At 37.6% G+C, this 27,559-nt stretch overlaps 1 protein-coding gene across 1 annotated transcript in view; it reads right to left on the bottom strand.

Moving 5' to 3' along the window:
- LOC150082376 (sodium-independent sulfate anion transporter-like) overlaps positions 1–27,559 on the bottom strand; it is a 183,716-nt gene that overhangs the window by 109,012 nt on the left and 47,145 nt on the right. Inside the window, exons 5-7 of the mRNA XM_090380497.1 lie at positions 25,174–25,253; positions 22,659–22,713; positions 17,285–17,375 (exon numbers count right to left, since the gene is read on the bottom strand). Coding sequence (XP_090236623.1) covers positions 17,285–17,375; positions 22,659–22,713; positions 25,174–25,253 — 226 coding nt within the window. The remainder of the gene's footprint in view (positions 1–17,284; positions 17,376–22,658; positions 22,714–25,173; positions 25,254–27,559) is intronic.

Below are 27,559 nucleotides of genomic sequence, written 5' to 3'. Positions count from 1 at the left end.
TAAGGAATGTATGCGGTAGCGACAGGAACAAACGGTTCCTGACGGTTAGACTCTATTCCTCTACTAAATCTGTCTATGATCCTCTGGGGGTATCCGCATTTTCTAAGGTCTGCTGTGACCCGTCTAATTTCACATTCTTTGTCCTCAGAGGTGGTGCAGTGTGACCCTGCTCTATCTAGTAGAGCTTTCACTACACTATTCTTATGCTGCCCAGCTTGTGCTGAACTATAATGGGTGTACTGGCCTCTGCACATAGGTTTTTTAAACACAGAAGTTTTTAGCCTAGGGCCTACCCTAGAGACCAGTACATCCAAGAAAGGAAGGGTACCTCCTGTTTCCACCTCTGAGGTAAATTGTATAAATTGGGAGAAGCTATTAAGCCAATGGAGTGCATCATCCTCTCTCCCCTTCTGGACCACGGTAAAGGTATCATCAACATACCTTTTCCATTTCTTTATGGGAAACTGACATCCACTAAAAACCCTGTCCTCTAACTCCTCCATGGCCAGATTGGCCACGATGGCGCTAATAGGAGATCCCATGGCTGTACCGTGAACCTGTTTGTACATAACACCTTGGTACACCATAGTGGTGCTGGCCAGACAAAGTTCCACACCTGAACAAATATCCTCTACGTTTAAAAGCGATCTACTACCCAAAGAGACATCATTACTCAAAGATCTTCTAACACAATATATTCCATGTTTAATTGGAATGCATGTGAATAGTGACACCACATCAAAAGAAATCATGCTGTCGTTTTCATTTACAGTCAAATCTTTCACAAAATTCACAAATTCTTTACTGTCTTTTATGACATAGTTGGACTGGCCCACTATAGGCGAAATCAATTTAGCCAAATACCCTGACAAAGCATATGTAGGGCTTCCTATAAATGATACAATAGGTCTGAGTGGGACTTCTGCCTTATGAGTTTTTGGAAGTCCATAAAACCTCGGGAGTTGACATCCAGTAGCATGTAAGAACCAAAAGGTCTCCCTGGAAATCTTCTCTGCCTTTAACCAATCCTGTACCAGTTTATTAACGCGCCGCTCTAGGCCAACCAACGGGTTTCTCTGAGTAACTTTATACGTATTATTGTTCTGTAAAAGGTCCATTGCTTTTTTGTGATAGTCTTCTTTGTTTAGGACAACCCTTGTCCGCAGGTAAAACCACAATTCCATCGTCTTTTCTCAGTTCATTCAAGGCTTTTCTTTGACTAAAGTTAAGATTCGGAGATACTTTCTTTACCTGGCTCAAAATAACGGCAGATTTAACCCGGATCTCATTAGCTAGGGCCTCCGGTAGCTTGCTGATGGCCCGTTCAATATGCCCGTTATATATGGACGTGCTGCAGGAAGTTTTGTTACTGCTGAGGAAGGGAGCGCAAGCTTCCGAAAGCTCCAGAGATTTTTATCGTTTTTATCGCTTTTAATCCGGTTTATTTTAGTGTATTTTATCTCAAGGATTTTATCACAGTTTTAATGTTTTTACATGTATATTTAATATAATAGCAGTTTTTGTAAATATTTATTTTATTTTAATATGTAAATAAATATTTTAGTTACAGTAAATACTTATTCTTATGGTTGGTGTGAGCTGATTTAATACTAAAATATGAATTTTCCCAACCTCAGAGGCCTTTTTCAGGATATTGTTAGCAGCTATGGCCAATTTGTAGTGCAACACGTCCGACAATATCAAAAGTATTGTATAAAAGAGGCCAGACAGAAACAGCATCTAAGGTTTGCGCATCGATGCAAAACGCATGGACTTATACCATATGGCTTTAGAGTCAAAACACCATTTCAGGATGACCGATTAAAGTGGGTTACTTTGTGTTATCAAAAGAAGATCATGAATATTTGGATCCGTAAGTTACATGAGGAGTTAAGAGGTACTAGGAGGCAAATAGGTATGTACTTGGATGTTATTAGTAGTAGTGTATCTTCTAGACATTTGGCTCTCGTTAGAAGATTAGTTTTGGATAAAGTTATTAGGATAGCAGACACCTATAGACAGAGGCAGATTATGAAGTTTAATAGGTTGTTGGGAGAAGGTACAGTACAACGTAGCGATAGAAGTACTCATTTTGTTCACAACTTGAGTAATAGGCAACTTACGGAAGAGCAAGAGGGAGTTTTAAATTTAGGTCCTAAGTTTACGCTTGTACCTCCCAAACCTCCCATTGCGGAGATAGCAATGGGTATTGAACGGGCCATCAGCAAGCTACCGGAGGCCCTAGCTAATGAGATCCGGGTTAAATCTGCCGTTATTTTGAGCCAGGTAAAGAAAGTATCTCCGAATCTTAACTTTAGTCAAAGAAAAGCCTTGAATGAACTGAGAAAAGACGATGGAATTGTGGTTTTACCTGCGGACAAGGGTTGTCCTAAACAAAGAAGACTATCACAAAAAAGCAATGGACCTTTTACAGAACAATAATACGTATAAAGTTACTCAGAGAAACCCGTTGGTTGGCCTAGAGCGGCGCGTTAATAAACTGGTACAGGATTGGTTAAAGGCAGAGAAGATTTCCAGGGAGACCTTTTGGTTCTTACATGCTACTGGATGTCAACTCCCGAGGTTTTATGGACTTCCAAAAACTCATAAGACAGAAGTCCCACTCAGACCTATTGTATCATTTATAGGAAGCCCTACATATGCTTTGTCAGGGTATTTGGCTAAATTGATTTCGCCTATAGTGGGCCAGTCCAACTATGTCATAAAAGACAGTAAAGAATTTGTGAATTTTGTGAAAGATTTGACTGTAAATGAAAACGACAGCATGATTTCTTTTGATGTGGTGTCACTATTCACATGCATTCCAATTAAACATGGAATATATTGTGTTAGAAGATCTTTGAGTAATGATGTCTCTTTGGGTAGTAGATCGCTTTTAAACGTAGAGGATATTTGTTCAGGTGTGGAACTTTGTCTGGCCAGCACCACTATGGTGTACCAAGGTGTTATGTACAAACAGGTTCACGGTACAGCCATGGGATCTCCTATTAGCGCCATCGTGGCCAATCTGGCCATGGAGGAGTTAGAGGACAGGGTTTTTAGTGGATGTCAGTTTCCCATAAAGAAATGGAAAAGGTATGTTGATGATACCTTTACCGTGGTCCAGAAGGGGAGAGAGGATGATGCACTCCATTGGCTTAATAGCTTCTCCCAATTTATACAATTTACCTCAGAGGTGGAAACAGGAGGTACCCTTCCTTTCTTGGATGTACTGGTCTCTAGGGTAGGCCCTAGGCTAAAAACTTCTGTGTTTAAAAAACCTATGTGCAGAGGCCAGTACACCCATTATAGTTCAGCACAAGCTGGGCAGCATAAGAATAGTGTAGTGAAAGCTCTACTAGATAGAGCAGGGTCACACTGCACCACCTCTGAGGACAAAGAATGTGAAATTAGACGGGTCACAGCAGACCTTAGAAAATGCGGATACCCCCAGAGGATCATAGACAGATTTAGTAGAGGAATAGAGTCTAACCGTCAGGAACCGTTTGTTCCTGTCGCTACCGCATACATTCCTTACTATCCGGGCGTTACTGAGCATCTCGCTAGAATTTTGCGGGGCTATAAAACACGCTGTGTGCAGCTTCCCGGGCGGAGGTTGCACACAGTGTTGTCTCAGGTAAAAGACCCAATAGCAAAGGACCTGAGTAGTGGAGTAGTATACAGGATAAAATGCCCGGATTGTGGGGAATGTTATGTGGGCGAGACAAAACGACGGCTCAAGGATCGTCTGGGGGAGCATGCAAATGCTATAAAAACCGCTGATTACAATAAGTCTGCTGTGGCCGAACATTTTTGGGAGAAGCAGCATCAAATTTCCCCAGAGGATGCGATTATCATGGATCGAGCGCATGGGTTCTGGAACCGTAAATGGCTCGAGAGCCTACGAATCTGTTCATCCGACCACAATATTATGAATAGGGACAGAGGTATGCGTATGCATCCTCTGTTTGAAACTATTATCCTAAGTACGGATGAACGGTTTTGCTTAACACGTTCCCGAGCTATTTCCGCTTCCAGTTCAGACCATGCGCCGACTGCACCACGTGTATAGGTACCGTGAGCCTGTTATATATGGACGTGCTGCAGGAAGTTTTGTTACTGCTGAGGAAGGGAGCGCAAGCTTCCGAAAGCTCCAGAGATTTTTATCGTTTTTATCGCTTTTAATCCGGTTTATTTTAGTGTATTTTATCTCAAGGATTTTATCACAGTTTTAATGTTTTTACATGTATATTTAATATAATAGCAGTTTTTGTAAATATTTATTTTATTTTAATATGTAAATAAATATTTTAGTTACAGTAAATACTTATTCTTATGGTTGGTGTGAGCTGATTTAATACTAAAATATGAATGTTCCCAACCTCAGAGGCCTTTTTCAGGATATTTATACTGGTGTTGAGTACTGATCTTTGTTCCTCATAGCATTCACATTTGTGCATGATATGTTGCCACGTCTCCATATTTCCAGGTGCAAGTTGGGTCCTCGGTCAGTCCAAGTGCATTCAGTTTTGTGTTAAAGGGCCCATGGCCCGTCAGGAGGTGTTCAGTCCCAGGTAGAACCATTTGGGGGCCTTTGGATAGGTCTTGTCTACATAGGGTATAAATTTTCGTGTGACTTTACCCTTGGTCATCTCTTGCCATCTCCTCTGCCAAGTTTCTTTCAGGTGTTCCATGATTTTCTGTTTTTCCGTTGCGGGTTCGAATCTCACCTCAGGCTTGGATCAGAGTAAAATGCAAAAACTTTGGGAGGTGCATTATGGCCACAGAAGCCAATGTGCCAACAATAAAAAAAAAAAAAAAAAAGAGTGAAGTTAGTAACTACAGACCAATTAGTCTAACTTAAGTGGTAGAAAAAATCTTAGAGGGCAATGACATGGCTTTGTTAAGGGAAAATCATGGTTAACTAACTTAGTACACTATTTTGACATAGTTACTCATGAGCTGGATTTAGGGAACAATTTCAACGTAGTTTATTTGGATTTTAGCAAAGAATTTGACTCGATCCCTCATGATAGATTACTGTATAAGCTTGAACAAGTTGGGATTACTGGTAAGATTCTAGGATGGATTGCTGAGTGGATGTAGGGCAAAAAGCAGAGAGTTGTGATTAATGAATATTATTCAGACTGGTGTAACACCAGGAGTGGGATCCATCAGGGATCAGTTATTGTACCACTGTTTCTCATTTTCATAAACGACAAAGGGATAGAAGGCATAATGTCAAAATTTGCAGTTGACGTAAAGACTGGCAGAATCGTTAATGACAAGCACTAAGCAGCACTCCTACAGGATGTGTATAATTTATTTGCAGTTTGCGATTCCCTCAACATGAATCATTGAGGAGGCTTCCATCCTGCAGTAGATTGATAATGGCTGCAGTTTACCTTTATTCCCCAAGTACCTTGCATTTAGCAGCATTAAAATATGCTTGCCACTTCTCTAACCATTGTGTTATTTATTTATTTTTTTTTTTTGACAGTTGTTGGCGCATTGGCTTCTCTGGCCATAATGCACCTCCCAAGGTTTTTGCAGTACTTTGATCCAAGCCCGAGGCGGGATTCAAACTCGTGACCTTTGGGTTGCCAGGCAGGCACTTTACCCACCCAGCTAGCCTGGTCGGCTTGACCATTGTTGAAGTCTGTTGAAGTCTGGAAAGGTACGGGAGTCTGGACGCAGGTAGCTTCCCCCCTGCCTCTAGACTGCAAAGTCTCCAGGGCCGGCAAACAACACCCATCAGAACCTACACTAAAACATACACATACATTTATACACACTTGCCGGCTATAAATAAACTACAGAAGATACAGCAGTATATAGGGGAAACCCTGGAGGCCGCAATCATTACACGAATACCTTGTACCTTGTTCAAGTCTGGACATGGATCTCTCAACCAGAAACTCCGCCAACTAGGTCTACTAAATACTGATCTGTTTCTGTGGGTCTGTCAAGAGTTGGGAACATCTACTCTTTGAATGTACTATCTACGAGGACCATAGACAACTCCAGGCAGCAATTTCGGGATTTTCTCCTGACCAAGTAGAACTCCTGGTCCATTCCAAAAGGAACTTAGGTGCACTACAGCACTTTGCGGCAGAGGTATTCAAGCATAGATGGAGGATCATCCTGGAAGCTTCTGCAATTCAATAACTAGTTATTTATTTTTATTAATTATTTTTTTTCGCTATCTCTTCTCATAATCTGCTAGCACTAGTAGCCCTAGCACTCTCCTGATAGCCTTTTCCAATCCACCCCATGTGGGATAATTATTAAAAAAAAAAAAAAATCCCTCTTCCTTTTCTTTTTATTTTCCCCATCATTCTACTTGCTGACATCCTGGCCCACGCTCTATTCCTTTCTTTGACCAGGTTGTGAGTTTTAGTTTTAAACTTTTTTTTTTTTTTTTTTGCCGTTCTGACCTGGGCTGGGGCTCCCCAGACCAGGAAAGCTCCTCCCTCACACTATACATTTATTTTATTTATTTTTTTAAAAATTATTATTTTTTATTATTATTATTATTATTATTTTTTTTGTTTCTGTTGTTGCTCTAGCTATCCATCCTGGATTGGGACTTCCCTGGGCCGGAACAGTCCTTCTCTTCTTTACTCCTTCCCTCTCTTCATCTTATACAAGTTTTTCTTTCTTCCCTGGGGACTCTTTCCCCGGGGGGAGGGCGTGCAGATAGTAGGGGAGGCCTTGCCCTCCTTCTGCTGGGGATGAGTACCTGGAGGAAGGTCATCCAGGTGATCACTGCTTCCAGGTAGCCAAAAGGCCAAAACACAACATCACGCTACAGAACACACACATAAGCTCACAATATTTCTTAGTTGGTATGTAAAGCCTAGTAGCTTCCAAGTTAAGTTCTTTGAATGCTTCCCATTTTGAATTTGCTGTTGGCAATATCATCAGTTGATCCCACTGTATAGAATTTAAATACTGTCTCAGTCCATTGTAGTCGCCTTTACGAAAGCAATACCCCTTCCCTTTACCCCTAATGGTAGTTACCGCTTTGAGTAACTCCCACTTCAGCACTCTGTGATCACTGCCACCTAGTGGTTCATTTATCTGCAGATTCTTAATGCATGAAGAATCACTACTGATAATCAAATCAAGAGTATTACTCCCTCTAGTTGCCTCCCGAACATGCTGATGTAGAAAACAATCATCCAATAAATCCACAAAAGCCTTGCTACTGTGTGAGTGACCAGCCCCCAAATTCCAGTCAATATCTGGGAAATTAAAATCCCCCATTATAAGACTCTCTGATTTACTGGCCCACTATTTCTCCGAACAGTTTCTTATTATACTCATCAGAGTCATTAGGCCTATAGCACACTCCTACTCTCAATTTTGATCTCCCAATGCTTATGTCACACCAAACTGACTCGACACTGCACTGTCCAGCGATGTCGACTGGCTTCACTTCCTTGGATTTTATGTGTTTTTTAACTAATAGCATAACCCCTCCTCCCTTCCTATCCTGTCTATCCTTTCTGTAGACGTTGTACTCCCCAAAATTCCAGTTCTGCATTCCTTATATCTGTGTGATACCACGTCTCTGATATCCCCACAATATCTCCCTTTGATGTTTTGAGCAATACCTCAAATTCATCAAATTTATTTACTAAACTCCTAGCATTGGTGTACACGCAAGTATACATGCACCTGTTCTTTTTCTTAGCTACACTAACACAACCCATGTGTTTACTTGTACCCCAATGATTCCCAGCAGTCTCTGAAATATCCTGCATCTTATTTTCCAGGCTGCGGCTCATTCCAATAGAAGCAGTGCAAGAATCACTTTCACCTCTGCCAGTGGCTACTGTTAATCTATTAGTCCTTGTATCCCCCCAATCTAGCAGTTTTCCGACCCACCTAACACTGCCTCGATAGCATCAGCAAACATTCTTGCACCCTTTCTATTTAAGTGTATCCCATCCCTGTAGAAGCAGTCTCTCCTGTTAACAAGTACAGACCAGGCTGAAAAAAATTCTACTCCTTGAGCCCTGCACAATCTTTCCAGGGCCGAATTGATTGACAGGGCTCTTATCATATACTCCCTCCTATCGTCTCTGGGCAGAATTGCAGACACTTTCAATTTCAACCCTAATTCACGGCTTTTTTTCATCAGTGACCTGTACTTGTCAAGTAATTCCGCCGGTCTCCTACTCTTAATATCATTAGTGCCAACGTGTACAACTATATCACCTTTTGTGCCCTTAAAAGATGATATCCGCTCTACAACGTCATCAACTTTTGCCCCTGGCAGACATACCCTGGTCCTGTTCCACCTATCCTTTTTACAAAGCATGTTTCCCGTTTCCCTGACAATAGAGTCACCAACAACTACTACTTCCTTTGGGACCAGCGCATTCTGCCTTGGGGGTTGCCGCTGTGTTGCGCGATGACCAAGTGCAAGCTCTGGCATTGGTGTGGGCAGCTGAGAGCTTGATGGGCCCCTCACTTGTAATCCTTCGAGGGCGTCCACCCTGTCCTTCAAGCTCTCATATAGGCCCATAATAACGCTGAGTTGTCGCCTGATCTCCTTACACTCCTTGCATCGCACACATACAAAGACATCCCCCATGGCAGTATCATGTCCCATACTTGACTGCTCCGCAAACATCAAGCAAATAGTGCATCTTAAAAGGCTGTGATTCAGAGGACAACTGCCCCCCTCAGTTCTCCCTTGGGCCACAGCATTCCCATTAGCTTGAGCCTTTTGCTTTGCTGCTCTGGTTTGAATCATGATTTAGATTTACTTTCAATAAAATTTCAATTTCTGTACAAAATTAAATCCTAAACTTGTATCCAAACACAGTTATAACGCTATATTTATGTTTCAGTAACGAGTGTTATCTACGAAATATTTATGTTTCAGTAACGAATGTTATCTACGGAATATTTACGTTTCAGTAACGAGTGTTATCTATGAAATATTTACGTTTCAGTAACGAGTGTTATCTACGAAATATTTACGTTTCAGTAACGAGTGTTATCTACGAAATCCCTTTATATAACTTCCGTATCAAGTTATGTATTAATTATTTATTTTTACTAATTATTTATGTTTCAGTAACGAGTGTTATCTACGAAATCCCTTTATATAACTTCCGTATCAAGTAATGTATTAATTATTTATTTTTACTAATTATTTATGTTACGTAACCTAAGTGGTTATATGTGTAGTTAAAAGTACAATTTAATTGCCAATGAAGTTTGACAAGATTAATAGATTTTACTGATTAATTTTCCCGTAACAATGGCGGATATTTACGAACGGTAAACACGTGTATTTGATACCCTTTCCGATACTAAGTAATACCTAGAAAATCTCTATCTAAATTACTTTAAACTTAAATACCGTAATAGGAATATAAAGCTACTCTAGAAAATAAGTTAAAATGTCAATTTAAACTAATAAAGCAGAAAATAAATCAGAAAAAACTTCTCTGTTCCAAGAGCAGCAGAAAGGCACGTCCGCACCGGCAACCTCGTCCTCAGAACCAAAACCTCACAAACACAGTTTTTCTTTCCTATCACTTTCTCCCGTGCAGGATGAAAAAAAAAAATTTTTTTTTTTCTCTCTCTCTCGCCTTCCTTTTCATCTCATCATCAGCCATTTTCAATCCACTGCAGGATGAAGGCCTCTCCAACAACTTTCCAGTTCCTTCTGTTTTGAGCACTGGCCATCCATTCACTACTCAAAAACTCATGAATTTCATCTATCCATCTCCGCCTTTGTCTTCCAGGTTTTCTTCTAGCTCCTCTTGGGTACCATTCTGTTATTTTCTTAGTCCATCTGTCATCATGTCTTCGAGCTATGTGTCCTGCCCAAGACCATTTTAGTTCTTTAGTTTTGATAAGAATGTCCTTTACTTGAGTTTGCTGCCTAATCCATGTGTTTCTCTTCTTATCTACAGGTCTGATTCCCAATATAATTCGTTCCATTCTTCGCTGTGTAGTTCTTAGCTTCTCTTCCATTCTTTTGGTGAGTGCCCAAGTTTCACTTCCATAAGTCATGGTGGGGAGTATACATTGATTCATTATTTTACGTTTCAGACAAACTGGGATATTGCTCTTCAGTATGTGACTATATTTCCTGAATGCTATCCATCCAAAATTTATTCTTCTCTTGACTTCCAGCCATTTATCATTATTACAGCTAATAACTTGTCCCAGATAAGTATATGACTCCACCTTTTCAATTACTGCTCCTTCAATCATTATTTCCCTTTCCGTGGCATACTTGTTCATCATTACTTTTGTTTTAGCCATATTCATCTTTAGTCCAAAATCCTTACTAACTGTGCATAACTGATTAAGATTTTCCTCTAATTCTTTGGGATCGTGGCTTATGATCACAATGTCATCTGCAAATCGTAAATGGTTTAGGTACTCTCCGTTCACATTGACTCCTTTCTGCGACCAGTCTAATCTTCTGAAAGCTTCCTCAAGGGCAGCAGTAAACAGCTTCGGAGATTTTGTGCCTCCTTGTCGAACTCCTTTCTCGATTTTAAATTTGCTACTGTCTTTGTCTAGTCTAATAAAGGATGTAGCACTCTCATATATTTTCTTCAAAATCATAATATATGGGGTATCTATGCCTTGTCTTTCCAGTGCTCAAAACATGCCTTATGCTGTATGGAGTCAAATGCCTTTTCATAATCCACAAATGCCAGGCATAATGGTGTTTTATATTCATTTGCTTTCTCCATTAGCTGTGATATTACGTGAAGGTGATCCATAGTTGAGAATCCTGTCCTAAAGCCAGCTTGCTCTTCGGTTGATTCTCATCAAATATTCTTTCTAATCTGTTAGTAATGACCCTTGTGAACAACTTGTAGATATGGGATAACAAGCTAATTGGTCTATAATTTCCAATTTCTGATTTATCTCCTTTCTTATGCAGCAAAACTATGATTGCATTATTCCACTGCTTAGGCATCACATCTTTTCTAATGCACTTTGTGAAGAGCCTTGCCAGTTTTTGTGTTATGTCTCTTCCTCCCAATTTTAACAACTCTACAGTAACTTCATCTTCCCCCGGGGCTTTAAGATTCTTCATTTTCTTCAATGCATGTTCTACCTCATCAGGAAGAATATCGGGTATGTCGTATGTGTTGCTACTTTGCAATCCATCTTCCCCACTGCTGGTATCATTCCCTCACTCCTTGTATAATTCTCTATAGTAGTCTTCTGCTATTTGAATTATGCCTTCTCTGCTGTTTATAAGTACACCATCGCTATTCTTCAGTTTCAGTATCATTTGTCTTTCTGTATTACTGCTCATGGCTGCTGATTTATTATTATTATTTCGTTTTTAGGAGCATTAGCAACTAAGGCCATATTGCTCCGGGATATGCGGTGGTCAATCCTTGACCTTTCCGTATCCTCCGTATTTGGTGGTGACGGGCTCGAACCCCGGTCTAATCAAGAAGCGTGTGTTACACACTGCTGCTCCTTCCCACCTGGCTACGGAGGCGCCTGCTGATTTAAATCCTTGGTTTTCCCTTAATGCTTGTTCTACTTTTCTTGTGTTAAATCTTCTTATGTCCTCTCTGAGTGTCTTTCTAATGGCTTTGCATAACTCAGTATACTCAATTTTCTCCGTCAGTGTTTTTCTTGCTCTTCATTTGTCGTCTTTGGTTCATCATGACAAGTGTTTCTTGACTAATTTTTTCTTCTTTGGATTTCTGTTTCCCTATAGGTTTCTTGGGCTTTATCACTTTCAGAAAGTTGTAATATTCCTCGTTGATATCTTGGTCCTGAGCAGTCTGCAGAAGCTCAAACTTGTTCTTAAGTTCCAGTGCATACTGCTTTTTCTCCTCCTCTGTTATTTCAAAGACCTTTGTATTATTTACTCGAGTCAGTTTTTTCCTTTCCTTTCCTACATCTATATCAAGTGTACATCTTACCATTCTGTGATCACTTCCAACATTTACCTTATTCAGGACGGTAACATCATTCACAATATATTTTCTGTTAGTGAGGATGAAATCGATTTCATTAGTTGTTAATCCATTTGGACTCTTCCATGTCCACTTTCTGTTCACCCTTTTCTTGAAAAAAGTGTTCGTTACTGACATTCCTTGAGATTCTGCAAATTCCACAAGTCTTTCACCTCTTTTATTTCTTTCACCAATTCCAAAATTTCCTATAGTTCCTCTTTCTGCACTGTTTTGCCTTTTTCCAACCTTAGCATTGAAGTCCCCCATAATAATAGTGTAGTGGGTTTTCTGCTCATCTAGAAGACTCTCAATTTCAGTGTACATTTCTTCATCATCATGGCTCGATGTTGGTGCATAAATCATTATAATCTTTAGCTTGTACCTCTTAGAAATCTTGAGTATTAGTCCTGACACCCTTGGTGATGTTCTTTTGAATTCCAAAATGTTGTTTTTAAAATCTTTATGGACCAGAAACCCAACTCCACCTTCACTCCTTTCACTGTTTCCATTGGTGTACAGCAGATTTCCACTTGATAAACTTATAAATGATTCATTTCTTCTTCTTGTTTCAGCCAAACCGATGATATTCCAATTCACATTTTCTAATTCCTTTTCCAGCTCTAATATCCTGTCTTCACCGATGAGTGATCGTACGTTATAACAGGCCAAGTTCAATTTCCGTGCATGGCAGCCTGGTCGTACCCAGAGATTCTTAGCACCCTCTGCTTCCACTCTGATCCTCTCGCTGCCGTAAGAGGGAGAGTGAAAGCTGCTGGAGACTGAGGGCCATTTGTATTGTTGTGCTCTCATTGCTGGAGGGTTTGGTTTTTTCCTCTTCACGCTGACCAGGTGTCTTGAAGAGAACCACTCTACACGTTCGTTGCCACCTAAGTGACGTAACAGGGCTTACCATCGAGGTGTGCATGAGTGGATTTTAGGGAGGCAGGCCAACCGGACTTCTCCTAAATCTTCTGTAATAGAGAGATATTGGATCCATCAGTGTTTTAGGCTGAGTGTCTGGTAACACACAGGATACCTGTTCCCCTCTAAGCCCCCTTCATCCAACCGGGGATATTTCTGTGTGGATTTGGTTTAGGGGGAAAAAAAAAAAAAGAAAAAAAAATTATTTTTACGAGACATACACAGGCCTTACCTTGACAGAGTCTGTAAAAACTGAACAGAGCAAAGAGGCGGAGTTGAACTAGGAGCTAGAACTCTGTTCTAGGAGCCGCCCATACAAAAACACAAAAATAAAAAATAATAAATGTTCAAGTTTTATACTTGGGGAATCGCAACCCCCAAATAAATTATACACTTGGTGAGGTTGAATTAAAAACACTTCAAGAAAGGGATTTAGGAGTTATGATTTGGGCAGATGTGAAGGTTTCTGAACAGTGTAAACAGGCAGCTAGGAAAGCCCACAGTGTCCTATTGATAATTTATTGAACGTTATTCTGCAGAGATAGCGAGGTCATAATTGCACTGTATAAGGCAATTGTAAGACCACATTTGGAATGCTGTGTTCAAGTATGGAGAACCTCATCTGAAAAATGACAGAGTTTCTCAAAAGGGTCCAAAGACGGACAACTCGAATGTTGAGATGAGCAAAAGGACAACTATGCGAAGAAAGACTCCGACCATGTGACCAGATTGACATTTATAAGCCTCTGAGAGGGTAGAAAAATAAATGAAGATGGAATTTTCACTGTTATAAAAAATTACTCAACTAGGGGTCAAATTCAAATTACAGGGATTAAGGTTTAAACTAGATTGTAGGAGGTTTTCTTTTGCCAGCAAGTAGTTGATTGCTGGAACAAGCTGCCCTTGCAGTTAGTTGAGGGTGACAGTTTGAATAAATTCAGAGGTCAACTGGATAATTACCTGTGTGAGAAGGATAGTATATAATTTGTATTTTCTTATCTACTTGGTGTACGTTTTTTTTTTTTTTTTTTTCAGTACAGCAAAAGCCAGTGGCTTCCTTCCACTATATGGCAAATACAATTCATCATCAGCCATTTTCAATCCACTGCAGGATGAAGGCTTCTCCAGCAACTTTCCAGTTCCTTCTGTTTTGAGCACTGGCCATCCATTTACTACCCACAAACTGACGAATTTCATCTATCCATCTCTGCCTTTGTCTTTCAGGTTTTCTTCTAGCTCCTCTTGGGTACCATTCTGTTATTTTCTTAGTCCATCTGTCATCATGTCTTCGAGCTATGTGTCCTGCCCAAGACCATTTTAGTTCTTTAGTTTTGATAAGAATGTCCTTTACTTAAGTTTGCTGCCTAATCCATGTGTTTCTCTTTTATCTAACAGTCTGATTCCCAATATAATTCATTCCATTCTTCACTGTGTAGTTCTCAGCTTCTCTTCCATTCTTCTGGCGAGTGCCCAAGTTTCACTTCCATAAGTCATGGTGGGGAGTATGCATTGGTTCATTATTTCACATTTCAGACAAACTGGAATATTGCTCTTCAGTATATGACTATATTTCCTGAATGCTATCCATCCAAAATTTATTCTTCTCTTGACTTCCAGCCATTTATCATTATTACAGCTAATAACATGTCCTAGATAAGTATATGACTCCACCTTTCCAATTACTGCTCCTTCAATCATTATTTCTCTTTCTGTGGCATACTTGTTAATCATTACTTTTGTTTTAGCCATATTCACCTTTAGTCGAAAATCCTTACTAACTGTGCATAACTGATTAAGATTTTCCTCTAATTCTTTGGGATCATGGCTTTATGACCACAATGTCATCTGCAAATCGTAAATGGATTAGGTACTCTCCATTCACATTGACTCCTTTCTGTGACCAGTCTAATCTTCTGAAAGCTTCTTGAAGGGCAGCAGTAAACAGCTTCGGAGATATTGTGTCTCCTTGTCGAACTCCTTTCTCAATTTTAAATTTCCTATTGTCTTTGTCTAGTCTAATAAAGGAGGTAGCACTCTCATATATTTTCTTCAAAATCATAATATGCGGGGTATCTATGCCTTGTCTTTCCAGTGCCCGAAACATTGCCTTATGCTGTATGGAGTCAAATGCCTTTTCATAATCCACAAATGCCAGGCGTAATGGTGTTTTGTATTCATTTGCTTTCTCCATTAGCTGTGATATTCCGTGAAGGTGATCCATAGTTGAGAATCCTGTCCTAAAGCCAGCTTGCTCTTTCGGTTGATCCTCATCAAGTATTCTTTCTAATCTGTTAGTAATGACCCTTGTGAACAATTTGTAGATGTGGGATAACAAGCTAATTGGTCTATAATTTCCAAATTGATTTATCTCCTTTCTTATGCAGCAAAACTATGATTGCATTATTCCACTGCTTAGGCGTCACACCTTTTCTAATGCACTTTGTGAAGACTTGTCAGTTTGTGTTATGTCTCTTCCTCCCAATTTTAACAACTCTACAGTAACTTCATCTTCCCCAGGGACTTTGATTCTTCATTTTCTTCAATGCATGTTCTACCTCATCAGGAAGAATATTGGGTATGTCGTATGTGTTGCTACTTTGCAATCCATCTTCCCCACTGCTGGCATCATTCCCTCGCTCCTTGTACAATTCTCTATAGTAGTCTTCTGCTATTTGAATTATGCCTTCTCTGCTGTTTATAAGTAAACCATCGCTATTCTTCAGTTTCAGTAAAATTTGTCTTTCTGTATTACTGCTCATGGCTGCTGATTTAAATCCTTTGTTTTCCCATAATGCTTGTTCTACTTTTCTTGTGTTAAATCTTCTTATGTCCTCTCTGAGTCTCTTTCTAATGGCTTTCCATAACTCAGTATACTCAATTTTCTCCTGTCAGTGTTTTTCTTGCTCTTCATTTGTTGTCTTTGGTTCATCATGACAAGTGTTTCTTGACTAATTTTTTCTTCTTTGGATTTCTTTTTACCTATAGGTTTCTTGGGCTTTATCACTTTCAGAAAGTTGTAATATTCCTCGTCGATATCTTGGTCCTGAGCAGTCTGCAGAAGCTCAAACTTGTTCTTAAATTCCAGTACATACTGCTTTTTCTCCTCCTCTGTTATCTCAAAGACCTTTGTATTATTTACTCGAGTCAGTTTTTTCCTTTCCTTTCCTACATCTATATCGTGTACATCTTACCATTCTGTGATCACTTCCAACATATACCTTATTCAGGACGGTAACATCATTCACAATATATCTTCTGTTAGTGAGGATGAAGTCGATTTCATTAGTTGTTAATCCATTTGGACTCTTCCATGTCCACTTTCTGTTCACCCTTTTCTTGAAAAAAGTGTTCATTACTGACAGTGCTTGAGATTCTGCAAATTCCACAAGTCTTTCACCTCTTTTATTTCTTTCACCAATTCCAAAATTTCCTATAGTTCCCTTTTCTGCGATGTTTTGTCTTTTTCCAACCTTAGCATTGAAGTCCCCGATAATAATAGTGTAGTGGTTTTTTGCTCATCTAGAAGACTCAATTTCAGTGTACATTTCTTCAACCTCTTCATCATCATGGCTCGATGTTGGTGCATAAATCATTATAACCTTTAGCTTGTACCTCTTAGAAATCGTGAGTATTAGTCTTGACACCCTTGATGATGTACTTTTGAATTCCAAAATGTTGTTTTTAAAATCTTTATGGACCAGAAACCCAACTCCACCTTCACTCCTTTCACTGTTTCCATTGGTGTACAGCAGATTTCCACTTGATAAACTTATAAGTGATTCATTTCTTCTTCTTGTTTCAGCCAAACCGATGATATTCTAATTCACATTTTCTAATTCCTTTTTCAGCTCTAATATCCTGTCTTCACCGATGAGTGATCGTACGTTATAACAGGCCAAGTTCAGTTTCCGTGCATGGCAGCCTGGTCGTATCCAGAGATTCTTAGCACCCTCTGCTTCCACTCTGATCCTCTCACTGCCATAAGAGGCGGAGTGAAAGCTGCTGGGGACTGAGGGCCATTTGTTTTGTCGTGCTGTCATATGCTGGAGGGTTTGGTCTTTTCCTCTTCACGCTTACTAGGCGTCTTGAAGAGAACCACTCTACACGTTCGTTGCCACCTAAGTGACTTAACAGAGCTTACCATCGAGAAGGTGTACATGAGTGGATTTTAAGGAGGCAGGCCAAACGGACTTCTCCTAAATCTTCTGTATTAGAGAGATATTGGATCCATCAGTGTTTTAGGCTGAGTGTCTGATAACACACAGGATACCTGTTCCCCTCTAAATACAATTACTACCCTCTTAATAGAATTAAAAAATTAAGTTTATTTACTTTGTTGTGTAGCACAGATTTTATAGTTTTACAAAGTAAAATAAACAACTATACGATGTTACCTGTTGCTATTGTCCACCAGACTGTTTCTAATAACCTTTTCAGTTTAGGAAAAAGCCTTGAATCTTCACTGAATTTCAGATCCCTGAAATACTAAATCATATTCAAATAAAATCATACTACACTAGAGAAAAAAAAATTGTAGTAATATATATTCATTGTAGCATGCTATTAGAGAACTTCCTGTATTTAAATAAAATATACACAGATTTTCCATAAATAATATGACAATATTTAAATATGTCAGAATGGAAAATGAAAAATATTTATTGAAAGTATTTTGCTTTTTATATAATCGGTAGCACAATATCTAACGCTAACTTGAAAGATTCTCCATACATTTTATATAAATGAGTAGGCTAGTTATCAATAGCAACACATGATACCCATGGGGTAGTCAGCACTGTTTTTCTCTAAGACTGCTAACTCTTTCTAAATATCGAGGAATTTGAATTGGGAAATCTTAACATAATTTTTTTCTCACAAAAATGCCACTCAAGGATTGTGATCAAAGAGACCCCACAGTGCTTAGTGTCCTACTAGATTGATAGCAAGCCTCCAGGTATAGCTTAGAAAGCACTTAGAGATGAACAATTAAACTGTATGAGGACATTCAACAAGAATTTTCGGGGGGTTTTCTGCAACAGTGGTAGGAAAAGCTTTTATAAATTTATGTACAGAACCGAAACTGAACAAAAGCACTCACACTATTTATTCATAACATACCTATTTTTAAGCAGTCAAGTTATGGGAAAGTAAGCTTCAGCAGACTGTATTATTCACTTGTGAATTAAAGTTTTGATTTTAATGTTTAAATTATAACTTATCTATTTTATTGCCACCAGGGAAGGACTAGAAGTATAGCCAATACGTTTGACTTAGCTTATAAAAAAGACCTTTCCCATTCTGTAAAGTTTTTATGACCGACAGAATTTAAACTGCCTGGTAAATGGTCTCAATCAGTGGTTTTCAACTGGTGTACCACAACAAAATTCCAGGTGTGCCATGTAATTTGGGTTTAAGTTACTTACATTTTTTTTTTTTAAATTTCATATATTTCATTATAAAAAGGTGTACAGTATCCATTGTACCATATCTTTTTAATTTTGTATTGATCTATAACTGATGTTTATTTATTACCTCTATATAAAGAATAAAATTATTATATAAAGCATATAAAATTTGTATTATGAAATCTAATTTTGTTTATAATCTTTCTATACATTAAAATAATTTTCCCCCTAGTGATATTTATTCAGCCAAATGGAGAAGAGAGATGCAGGTTACATGGTAATACATAACAGAAGCTTGTTTTACTGTGGTAAAACAAACTTCTGTTTAAGCATGGTCATGTGCTATGTTTATCTAACATGACCACGCAGTACCATTCTTGATTTCCATATGAATGGTTTTTTTTTTTTTTTTTTTTTTTTTTGTTAGTTGTTGGCGCATCGGCTTCTGTGGCCATAATGCACCTCCCAAGGTTTTTGCACTATTTTGATCCAAGCCAGAGGTGGGATCAGCCAAAGTTTATTTAAATAAACTAAATGCAACAAGGCATAATATTTTAAGAGTTTAAGATTCTATATCTATATAATATTGGTGCAGATACACTACAGACAACTCTTAAAGAAAAACTACAATCATAGTGTGAAAGGCACCCACTAATGAAAAGCCAACTAGCTTTGAAATGATGCAGTCTGGATGCCCACTGAGAATAAGTGACAACATTCTTCTCTATTAGTGAAGCGTTACTTATTCAAGGTAGTGAAATACATGGTAACTCATTGTGAAGGATGAGCAGAATATGAGATACAGAAGAAATGATGCTTTTCATACTATAATCATAGTTTTTCTTTAAGAGTTGTTGTTGTTTGGTTTTTAGGAGCATTAGCAACTAAGGCCATATTGCTCCGGTGCGGTGGTCATTCCCTGACCTTTCCGCATCTGGTGGTGACTGGCTTGAACCCCGGTCTAATCAAGAAGCTTGTGCTACGCACTGCTGCTCCTTCCCACCTGGCTATGGAGGCACCTTTTAAGAGTTGTCTATGGCGTATCTACACTGATATTATATAGACATAGTAAGGTATTTATCTATTCATAGCTGAGGAACACACACACACACTTCTGTAAGTATTTTATTTTATAAAAAGAAGCAAGTGCAGCGAGCAGGGGACGAAGCCCCCTAGTTATATTATTATAATAACTATCATATAACATATATTTTTTAATATTATATATATACACAGAGAATCAGATTATAAGGTCTGAAAACCACTGTATTAGGTATTTCGTTTGGTCCAGGGGCACCGTGAGACCAGAAAGTTTGGGCACCTCTGGTCTGAATACTCAAAACACAGTAAACTTAGCACTTACCATGAGTTGCCTTGGTGGTGCATTTTTTTATTTTATTTTTTTTAATACAAATAGCATTGCCAAAGGGTTAATCTGCCATTTATTTAAATGGAAGAGACTCTGCTATGACAATCTGTTTCAAGAAGACTTGCCATCTCTCTCATCAGATATCAAGTAGTATTTGGTGACAATTCCCTCAAACAGTAGAAACAAAGTTGACTGATGCAAGTGCAATGCGGTAACTGAAATCTGAAATTATAGATAGCCAATGGAACTTTTGCCCTTTCAAAATTATGAGAAAGAGGAGGGATTTCTATTTCTATAGCATTTTTACAGCTGGAAGAATGCTAATCGACCAGTGGTGGTGGTAGTGCAGGCTTTTCAAAAATATCTGTTGTGTATTAATCACCTGTTCAGGATTGGCATCTCTTCGTCTGTCTAGCTTTATAAATATACACAAAGTTTGATTCAAGTAGTTTTGTAAGTGATATGTATTGTTCATGCAGGGTTATTAACTTAAATTATCTAAACATAATGTGAGTAAGCATTTTTTGAATTTTTGTGCTTTTAATAGTTTTATGAACTTGAAAATGAAAATGGCTAAAACCTGAGTTTATATTTCATTTATAGTGGTTCTTTTTTTCCAATTATATGAATTAATTAAAATTTATATATTGTTATATATATATATATATAAGAAAGTAAGAAACAAAACATTTTCAAAGTTTTCATTAAAAACATAATTATTAAAAACTATTTCAATTTGTTAGGGAAAGGTCAAGAATCAGTATATTTCAAACAAAATTAAAAAAAAACAAAACAAAAACTTTTCAGAAATTAAAATTGCTGGTGCCACCACTTCCAGGTTAACCACCTAGTAAATGCAATGGGATTAGTATGCAGTTTGTTATCTGTTGTGCCTCATCTTTTAACTAAAATTCAAATTACCCTTTTAGCAATGCCATGTATAAAAGTATCACAATAGCAAGAAAAATTGAATAGAATAGGCAAAGTATGTTCTGTTAGAAACATACTTTGCCTATTCTAGAAAGGAAGAAAACACTTCCTACTTCAAATAACTTTCTAACCAGCGCTACCTATTTTTTTTTTTTCCAAAGCAGCTTAATTTAGTTTTAGTTCCATACTTCACATACTTCATCTAAACTGTCTTTGTCTTCAATAGCATACACAAGTAAATGCATTTCAAGAAATAAACTGTATAAAGACATCCCTCAACTTATACAATTAATTCATTCCTGGAAATCATCACACAAAGTAAAAATACCTATTTCCCATAGAAAATTCATTTAAGGTATTATGTACATGCTATATTTATTAAAGAACTACTTTTAATAAGAATGATTAGGACATTTACAACTGCTGAAGCACATAAAACTTAATCAATGTCATGATGTAATGCAAATTACATCATGACACTAATATATTATCGCAGCTGCTGAATCTGAGGAACATTATCTCAATAACAAATGAATTGCCAGAATTGATGATCTGAAGACATGTATTATGAATATCATGGCGTCAAAAGATTTTTTGTGATGTTTGTTGCTATGATGCAACAAACATGGCAGAAAACTCATTATCAGCTGGATATACTCAGCCATCTCATGAAACAACTTTCAGAGATTTACTACAAATTACAGCAAAACCACACATCCATAGCTGCATTAGTTTGTCTAAAGAATCCACTGAAACCCTCAGAGGAACTTCATGGCCTCCCTATGTTATTTAGTTGGGATTATTACTTTAAACAACTAGCATTAGTAGAGGCACATGATGCAAGAAAGAAAGCTTTGATTGATTGATTGATTTGGATTTTTGTGGCGCAAAAACAGCAAGGTTATAGTGCGCCAAGGAAAGGAAAGAAAGCTTATAAGGCATCAGCCTAAAAAAAAATGAGCATTATGTCAACACTTTTTCCTTGGGAAGCAAGCACTAACTATAGTGTGTAGCACTCATAAGTTTCAATTTAAATTTGTGAATTTTCTTTTTAATGAATAAACATGAATCTCCTGAAACTTGTATTTAGATTATCCCATGAAATTGACACTTTAGATTTTTAGAAGACATCCAACTGTCATCAAAGCAACAGTTCTCAGCTGAAAGGTTGACTGAAGTCAGTGCATCAACACATAATGCAGAATCCTACAGAAATTTATAGTAAATAATAATGTGGTCTTATCCTTATCTGAATATTCATAATCTCAGGACTTAAGACCACAAACCAGTTGCCCTAAAATCACAAGAATTCATCACAGGTTCTTTCAGACTGAAGAATTTGACTTTTGACAGTGTAATCAAAATGGGCAGAGGTGACAGCCATTTGTGGTTTACCAAGGTAAGACATAGCTCACAAATATGGACTTCCTGACTGTGTTTGTTGTTGTTATTGTTTTGGATTTTAGGAGCATTAGCAACTAAGGCCATATTGCTCTGAGGATATGCGGTGGTCATTCCCTGACCTTTCCGCATCCTCCGTATTTGGTGGTCATGGGCTCGAACCCCAGTCTAATTAAGAAGCATGTGCTACGCACTGCTGCTCCTGCCCACCTGGCTATGGAGGTGCCTCCTGACTGTGCTTTAAGTATATGTACAAAGTTAGTCGCTGCACACTTTTGGATCAAATGGATGGATGAAATAGTAAAGGGTTTTTTTTTTTTTTGGCTAATGCTGTATAAGCATGCTTTCTTGTAACATAATAAATGCTAATGCTAAACCTCAAAGTCATAAAAACAGAGCCAGGGATTGGGTGTGGGGGGTTGAGTTGGTATAAGTGAGTTTTGTCAGGCAAGGTTTCAATGTCTTACTGAATAGAACAAATATGACACACATTAATACTTTTTACTCAATGCTCTGCCTATTATAAGGCAGAGCAATGAGTAAAATAACCCACAGCACTAATAAAATGATAACTACATAAAAAAAAAAAAAAAACCATGAAGATTTTCATATTGCGGTAATTTGATGAAAAAAGTATGACATAAGAAAATAAATATAACTTACTTGTATCAAGAGCAAAAGAGCCAGACTAAGAATTCCCATTGTCATATCCCAGTATCTTTAAAAAAAAAAAAAAATTCAAAATAAAATTTCTTCAAATAATTCATCATGAATCACACCTGATGTTAAATGTGTATGATATATTTAACATCGGGTATATCTCAGAAGTAATATTAGAGTATACTGAACTAACTAAACCTGGTCTCGCAAATTATGAAAGCCACATCTAAATGCCATCTCACTGGATATTGTCATTCAGAATCTGATGAATTTCAGTACCCTGATGAATCGTTAAACATCCTGGGATGGTCCACTAAGAAAAATATTATTGATATGAGTGATCCACCTGCACGTACTGGGACACTAAATGAAAATATCTGATTAAAAAAAAAAAAAAAACTTAAAAATAATATAACCCTGATGGCTTTTAATAACAATAAACCTCTGAGGAATACTTTCTATAGGTTTTTGGTATGTAGAAGTTGGAATCCTGCTATACTATTTCCATATGGCTAATGATAGTTTTCTGCTTGATTACACATGGAAAGAAAACAATAACAAACATTTCATATTGAAGGCAGATGTATTATAATCTGAGAAAGAGTTCATAAGCATCAACTAAATTTAATACACATGCAATGGACTTAGAAGCCCATATATTTATATTGGTAATTAATATAAAACAAATTAAATGATTGAATAGTTTTTGTGGGAATGTAAAATTTATTTTGTGTAGAATTTTGGTGTCAATAATTTGTGTTTTTTTTTTTTTTGCATCTGCATGTTAAATTTGAATTTTGGCAACTTCTCCCTCTATATAATGAACTAAATATGAAGGCATTCTCTTCATATCAAGGCAATTAGTTGAAATTATAATTTGTTAAAACTCATAGTTGCAGGTGGTTCCTGAAAACTTCTTATAGCTCAGTTCTCTCTAGCACTACAGTTTTAATCAAAAGATGATGGGAAAAAGAAAAAGTCATGAAATAGGTGATATCAGTATTAGTAATGGAAAATGATGAAAAAACCTTCCAACACTGCCTGTCCATCTCCTCTAATAATTTGTTGCTTAATTCTTCCTTAAATTTATTCAAACTACTCACTTCCACAACACCACATGGAAGCTTGTTCAACAATCAACTACTTGTTGGCTGGATGCATGTTTCCACATATCTATCCTGCAACCATTAGCATAAGCATATGATGCAAGAAAGCAAGCTTATGCAGCATCAGACAAAAAAAACCCACTCCCATTTCACCCCTCTGTTCGTTCAAAATACCTGTCCAGCTGAGGCTTAAATTTATTTAGGCTATCAACTTCCATAACAAGGGATGGAAGTCTGTTCCACCAACCAACTACCAGCTGGCTGAAGGCAAATTTGTGCACATTTATCCTTCAGTTTAAATTTGTGCACATTTATCCTTCAGTTTAAATTTGTGCACATTTATATGTGCACAAATATCTCAACTAGAGTTAGGATGCCATCACCATTTAACTTAATCCATTCAAAGCCTTAACCACCTCGATCAAATTCTTGTAAGTGCCTAGTTTCCAGATGCTGCAATTTTCAGAACTGAAGTCTTTCTTTGCAAGAGTACCCTTTTGTTTCCCCTTACTAATCTCATTTCTCTTCTCTACACCTAATAGATCCACATTCTCCCTAAAATATCACTTCCAGATCCATATACAACACTTAAGATGTGGTCTTACCATTATAAAGCAGTGTAATTACCTTCTTATCCTTGATGGCAAAATTCCTGTATGTCATTGAAATCAGTGAGCTGTCCTAGTAGCCCATCTGCTCTGCTCTGCTCAGAGGACTTCACGTCTGACTGCACAACAGGTGTTTTTTGTTCTCTACTACCCTGAGTGTGATAGCACACAGTTGGTATGTTATCCTGAAATTACTGCTATCCATTATGTAGTGCCTTGCATTTGTCAAATATCAAATGTCACTTCTCAGCCCAACTGTCTAATTTTTCTAGATCTTAGTGCAGTAGCATACCCTGATTACTGTCATTAAGCACTCTTCTAATCTTTATATTATATGAAAGCTAAAACATTAACCCTTGTCTTCAAAAATATCAGCAACAAATAAGGATTTTGTGCGAGAGAGAGAGAGAGAGAGAGAGAGAGAGAGAGAGAGAGAGAGAGAGAGACTCTTTAGTGTTAATTTCCACTGATAAAGTGGGAAGAATTTTGTCTGGTCAGATGTTTTCAATTGAGCAGCAAATTTCCAATTACATCATATTTGATAACAGTTTTATGTAAAATTAATCACTCTTAATTTCTTATTCAAATTATTTTTTCTGGCAAACAGAACTGGAGTACTACAAGAACTGCAAAAATAAAATATTATGCAAAGGTAATCAGTTTTTAAACAAAATGCATTATTTTATGAAATGTTTTCCAATTTAAGAAGCTCACTACTGTGTGGCAAATTTTGAAGAACAAAGAATACAATAAATAATCGATAGAGGGAAGACAACTATAATGTAATACAATTATGCTACTCACCTCACATTTTTAATTTGTGAAAAGAAATGGTACACAGTTTCTAGGAATCCTTCTGACTTTGATTTAAGACCAAAAATTCCCTAAAGTTGATAAAGAACAACATTTGATTTAAGGTGAAAAATTCCTTAAAATTCCCTACAGTTAATGAACAACTGTATGTTAAATGTCCAAAGAAAATTCCATATAAAATTTAAAACAGAATATACAAAAAATAAAATAAACATTATAAAAACATTAAAAATACACATTTTCACACATTTGAAAATACACAAATAATAACTAAGAAAATATTATACTGCCAGAAGTAACTACACCTCTGTATATTTCAAAGAGACTTTTGCAAATTCATATTTAATAAATTTTCATCTTGCCTTTGGCCTCAATTACACACTGCATCCTCATGAACAGCCTCTCAAACTTTTTTTTTTTTTTTTTTTTTTTATATAACAAGGCAGTATTTTGGTCTATTTTTCCATAAATTTCGAGGCAGCCTGTCTGCCAGGACAGTTCATGTGCTTTTGTTAATGACGTACAAGAATTTTGCTAGAAGGTATCAGGAGGTGATTATCCCATTGTAGTATAAGACAATAGTCAGGCCACATCTTGAGTACTGTATACAGGTCTGGAGACCTCATTTTAAGAAGTATGTAGAGCTGCAGGACTGGGCATAGAGAAGGGCAACATAATGGGTGAGGAGAACAAAGGGGGTATTTTTACCAAGAGAGAGAGTTCAGTTATGCAAATTGCAGTGTTTGGAAACTAGGCACCTGCAAGTTGATCGGACTGAGGTGTTTAAGGCTTTGAATGGATGGAGCAAGCTCAATCAAGAGAAAGAATGCTTTTGTAAAGGTGGCTACGGTGGTCTGAGACATTATTTAAATTCAATACGGTGGGACCAACTGATGATGTTTCCAACAGCAAATTCAAAATTCAGCATTCAAAGAATTAATCTTGGAAATTACTAGACTTTTCATACCAACTAACAAATATTGTTCAAGGTTTAGAACTAAATGGATGTCAGATGAACTAATGAGACATGTGGCACAGAAGAAAAATGCATGTGATACATATAAATTAACAGGTGACATGAAAACCTATAATAGATATAAGCTGGTCTGTAACCAGGTCACAAAGGAAGATAGACAGATTACGAAAAATCTTTGGCAAAGGATGCTAAGAAACACAACAGAGTTTTTCACTTATGTAAACAATAGAAGGAAGTGGATGAATCAGATTGGTCCACTTGATATCGATGGTTCAACTGTTGATGATCCTGTAGCTAATGTAGCTAACAAACTAAATGAATATTTTGCGTCTACATTCACACATGAGGAGCTATTCAGGGAGGGGAATGCCAGAGGTAAATTACACTCTGCCAGTTAGCTAGATGATTGTTTAATAATTGAGAGCAAAGTGGAGGAAAATTGTTGAAGATAAACATAAGAAAGATACCCAGGGTGAATGGGATCTATCCAGTTATATTAAAGGAGGCAGCAAAGGAAGTAAGCAAACCATTAGCCATAATTATGAGAGCTTCCTTGGAATGTGAAAATGTTAACCCAATTCACAAAGGGGGATCAAAGGACAACACAAGTAATTACAGACTTGTTAGCATTAGCATTAGCATTAGTAGAGGCATATGATGCAAGAAAGCAAGCTTATTCAGCATCAGCCAAAAAAAAAACAAAAAAAAAAAAAAACAAAAAACCCACTCCCATTTCACCCCTCCGTTCGTTCGAAATACCTGTCCAGTTGAGCTTTAAATTTGTTTAGGCTATCAACTTCAACAACAAGTGATGGAAGTTGGTTCCAACAACCAACCACCCGCTGGCCAAAGGCAAATTTCCGCACATCTATCCGACATCCGTCCTTCCTCAATTTGAATTTATGCCCTCTGAGGTGATTATTCTGAGAAAGATGAAGAATCCCATTGGCATTGAGCATGCTCAAACCATTCAAAGCCTTATACACCTCTATCAGATCACCTCGCCGGTGCCTAGTCTCCAGATTCTGTAATTTGCAAAACTTAAGCCTTTCTTCGTAAGAGCAACCCTTTGTTCCATTTACTAATCTTGTTGCCCTTCTCTGTACCCGTTCCAGCAGCTCTACATCCTTCTTGAAATGAGGCCTCCACACCTGTATACAGTACTCAAGATGTGGCCTTACCATTGCCTTATACAAGGGAATAATCACCTCCTTATCCCTGCTAGAAAAATTCCTGTATATCATTGACAAGACACCATGAGCTACTCTTGCAGCTCGTCTGCACTGCTCAGAGAACTTCATATCTGCCTGCACAATTACCCCCAGGTCCTTTTCATTCTCCACCACTGTCAGTGTAGTACCGCAGAGTTGATACGTTGCTCTGGGGTTACTGTTTCCCATA

This window comes from Mastigoproctus giganteus, chromosome 8 (genome assembly GCF_048544385.1).
Source record: "Mastigoproctus giganteus isolate SK-2022 chromosome 8, ASM4854438v1, whole genome shotgun sequence".
NCBI lineage: Eukaryota > Metazoa > Arthropoda > Arachnida > Uropygi > Thelyphonidae > Mastigoproctus > Mastigoproctus giganteus.
This window is presented reverse-complemented; position numbering and strand designations above follow the sequence as displayed.